The sequence below is a fragment of the Medicago sativa genome, chromosome 7 (genome assembly GCF_051527215.1).
Source record: "Medicago sativa cultivar Bolivia chromosome 7, Bolivia_mono, whole genome shotgun sequence".
Taxonomy (NCBI): domain Eukaryota; kingdom Viridiplantae; phylum Streptophyta; class Magnoliopsida; order Fabales; family Fabaceae; genus Medicago; species Medicago sativa.
Genome location: NC_140755.1, coordinates 16474433 through 16478657, shown reverse-complemented (window position 1 = coordinate 16478657; position 4225 = coordinate 16474433). Strand labels below are relative to the sequence as shown.

The following is a 4225-nucleotide window of genomic DNA, read 5'->3' as shown; positions in this document are numbered from 1 at the left end:
CCTTCAACTAACTTATTGAAGTTTACATCCAACATAATCTCAAACTAATGATTTAAAAATCAAACCGAAAAAACTAGGTTGAACCAAGAACCGGTCGGCTCGTTGGTTGGTTTGGTTTTGATTCTACCTTAGTATAATTGAACCAGATGGAACCGGTTGAACTGCAGTTGCATGCTTCATCTCGTTCTTATTATTTCATTTGTTCTTTTTTTTTCTGGCATCCATTGAATCACGACTAATCAGATCATAAAATAAAATAATGATTTAATGGTTTTTGTCATGATAATTAGGAGACTTTATCTTATAACTCAGGTATTGAAATAAAATAATGAGATTGAGGAAAGAAGAACAAGGATCAATGGAGCAAAAACTAGTATTATTCATTCACTTTTTTCCCCCCCTACAAGGGGCAATACAACACACTGAAAAAAAAATACAAGACATTGAATTAAAGAACCGTATTTAAACTAAGAAATCAATAAAAGATTGGGGGTCCTATGAGACACCAACACAGACACCAAACCCTACGCTCCGACACTAGTAATGAATTAAAAAATAAAAATAATGAAAGTAATCACATGTGTCGGTGCCGGTGTCGGACACCGACACATGTTAGGCAACAGACACATTCAATCTGAAGTGTCAGCGCTACGCAGCTTGTATCAATCTAATTTTGAAGAGCAGGATAATCATGTGATGGAGCAGCAGCTTGAGAATGATTTAGGACATCATACAGAACAAGCGAATTGAAAACTCCGGGTTGTGTCAGCCATGCAGTCAGCACTTCTCCAGATGACACCAATCTTCCCAAATTATTCTCATAAATTCTGAATGGTGATCCCAAGCCATTTAGGAGTGCTTCAACAGCCTTTTTCAAAGTTCCAACTCCCATTTCTTTACTGTGCTTTCCCCATCCGGTTAAAATGCTGCAAAGAAATAAAAATAAAATAAAATGAAATTGTGATAACAATTTAATCATCTTATTAATCCAAATAAATGAAAACAATATAAAATTCATAGGTAGTAAAGATCCTTACTTCACAAACTTAGGCAGTTGAATGCCTTGAAAAAGAGAACTATGCAAGCTGAGCAACCATGAATGAACCATTGCACAAGCAGCACCACAAGACATCAGATGCAGATCCAAGCAAGAAATTGAACATTCGCCTTTCCACACATTTCGGCGTCTCCCTTCAATTACAACCATTTCAGCTCCGCGTCTCTGATGTCAATAACAAATTTTATTGTAAAAAAACAAACAATTAGAATGTTAGATAAACAAATTAGAAAATTAACAGAAGCAAAACTGATACATTTCTGATGGCTGGACTTTTTACCTGACCAAAGTGCCACAGCATATCTGTGAGGGCGTTATAAAAGGCAGACGAGGTTGAAGGATCCATACGCATGAGTTCATCGAACAGAGTCTCAGCACTAAACCACACTTGTTCTCTGTAACCCATCAACAGTCCATTGGTTACACCATACACCTGATTATCAAACAAGCGAAGCGTGTCTAACAGCAGTGAAGCATCTTCATATGAATTGCAGCGACTGCATGAAAATGGATCAAATTATATGGTTAGAAAATGGTTATAATTCATGCGAGAATATCAATGCACACATTACAAAAGATGTATAATAAAAAAATATTGTCAAAGTATTTACCTGCATGCATTCAGAATGGCTGAAAATGTGACAACATTTGGTTTAATGTTCAGCTCATGCATTTTTTGAAAGAGCCACAATATGCAGTGTTTGTCCTGTCGTCCACTTCTATCCTTCTTCATATGACCAGCTTTTTCATTAGCAAGTTGCTCGAACATCTTCATAATCCGGTCCTCCCCCGGCTTATTCTGAAAAGCACCATCAATAAGCATAGGAGACGATTCTTCAATCGGATAGTCAATGGCATCAGAAGATCCATTAACTCCATATTCCAAAGTTGGAGATTGTTGAGATGCATCTATTATGGAGTTAAAGGTGACCACATTTGGCTTTATTCCTTTCTCCATCATTGCTATAAGCAACATAATAGAAGACTCCATTAAACCGTTTTTGCATAGTGTATCTATGATTGCACTATAAAAGACGACATCAATCTCCAATCTTGCCATCTTGAACTCTCTATAAACATCCATTGCTTCCTGAAACATTGCACCTTTAGTGTACATATCGATCATTGTAGAGTAAGTTAGCGTATTTGGATATATATTCCGAGCCTTCATCTCTTCAAATAGTCTTCTAACTTCATCATACATGCCATGCTTGCCATACCCGGACAAAAGAGCATTGTATGTTACTACATCTCTATTGATTCCAGTTCTCTCCATCTCTTTGCACTTCTCAATTGCTTCATCAAGATTGCCGAGCTTCGCGTATATACCGATTAGTGTGTTATAGGACACTCTATCAAGACAAACAGATCGGAGCTTCATTTCTTCGTACAGGTTTAGGGCGTCTTCCAAGAGGTTGGCCTTGGCATAGCCATCCATCATTGCACTGTAGGTCACCACATTTGGCCAAACTCTCTTTGACGACATCTCTTCGAATACCCTTCTAGCCAAATCAATTTGGCCTGCCTTACACAAGGTGTCCAAATATGTGTTGTAAGTAAACACATCGGGAACAATACGCCTGTGGTCCATTTCACTCAATAATTTTTGAGCCATTTCCCACATGCCCTTCGATGCGCAAACAGAAAGGAGTGAATTGTAAGTGAGCCTATCTGGCATTATGCCGTTGGCTATCATTTCATCGTAAAACTTAACGACTACATCAAAACTCACTTCCCCTTTCGCCCCAGCATCAATGATTGAATTGTATGTTATCACATTAGGTACGACTCCCCAGCTACTCATGGACCTGAACAAATCCACGGCATCAGGGAAGCGCCCATTTCGGCCAAATGCACTAATCATGGCCGAAAAGGAATACACAGTGCTTCCATACCCTTCAAGCCTAGCTCTTTCAAACAATCCCAAAGCAAGATTAATCTCCCCTAACCTACCAAGAGTGCCAATCATAGCACTAACTAACTTGCCTTTATCAACCCTCCCATTTTGTTTTGACATAATGAAATCAAAACACTTTGTAGCATGCAAAAGACTACGAGTATTACCAAACTCTTTTAGCATATAAATATAATCTTCAACCTCCCATAACTTATGTTCATATGTAATAAAAACATTATCAATAGCAGTAACATTGTTACCAGCTTTGAACAGACAGCCAAGTGCCTCGTCAGCCGCAGCACTGTGAGCATGTTTGTTTGGCGTCACCCTCGGCATTCCAGAATGCATCTTGGCCGCGTACCGCGTTGACCTCCTGCCAGAAAATTCAGGAGCCAACCTTGATTGCCTGCCCTCCAGCAAAGTGGAGGAATATGCAGCTCTGCCTCTGCCATTGCCCCTACCCCTGCCACCAGCAGCAGCAGCACTTCCACTTCCATTGGTACCTACTTCAGCAACAGCATCAGCAGCTACAGGTGCAGAGTGTGAGGTGGAATAGTGCCTAGAGGACGAAGACCAACGGTCTCTAGGACGTTTATGAGTACTATGGTGACTATGTCTACTGTTTTGTTGATTTTGGTGATTGTGATTATGGTTTTGTGCATTTCTAGGAGTAGCAGGGAGTGAGGAGTAGTTTGGTGGAGGGGTTGGTGTAGAAGTCATTGTAGAAAAAAGCTAAAAAGGTATCTAAAACTTTTGGCTAAAGAAGAGCTTTTAGCTTCACTACACAAGAATCAATGAAGTGAAAGCTTGAAGCAAGACAAAGGAGAGAGATTATGGTTGTGTTGGTGTGAGGAAAATGGCTGAGAGTGAAGGGGTATTTATAGGATGATTGAGGAACCTTCTTCAACTTATTTCCTTTCATGGCTTTCATAGCTTTTCTCTGGTTTACACTTCTGGCTTTTTAACCACTCTATCTACTCACATAGATTTCTATATCAATAATAATAGGATAAGATCATTTGTTTTTCATTAAACAGTGTTTCTAACAATTGTTTTATCTTCGACTTTTCACCATGTTTCTCTTAAAAAAAATTACCACATAAACAAAATAATATATATGAATGGGGTCCATGAGTTTATTTTATTTAATTTGTTCAAGTATTTATTTTTTTCGGTAAATATGTCTCTTTAGAAAATAAAGAATGTTAAGTTTTAGTCCTTACATAAGTCTTATTCAGATCATATTTTGTATAAGTTTCATATAAAAATAT

General features: G+C 38.3%; 1 protein-coding gene across 1 annotated transcript; it reads right to left on the bottom strand.

Annotated features, from left to right (window-relative positions):
- Window positions 1–359: 359 nt before the first annotated feature.
- LOC146904633 (uncharacterized) lies at window positions 360–3917 on the bottom strand. The gene is made up of 4 exons (XM_085727190.1): window positions 1669–3917; window positions 1338–1554; window positions 1038–1222; window positions 360–926 (listed from the first exon to the last, which is right to left on the bottom strand). Exons 1-4 carry the CDS (start codon window positions 3672–3674, stop codon window positions 668–670), a joined length of 2667 nt encoding a protein of 888 aa, XP_085583316.1. The 5' UTR covers window positions 3675–3917; the 3' UTR covers window positions 360–667.
- Between the last annotated feature and the right edge of the window lie 308 nt (window positions 3918–4225).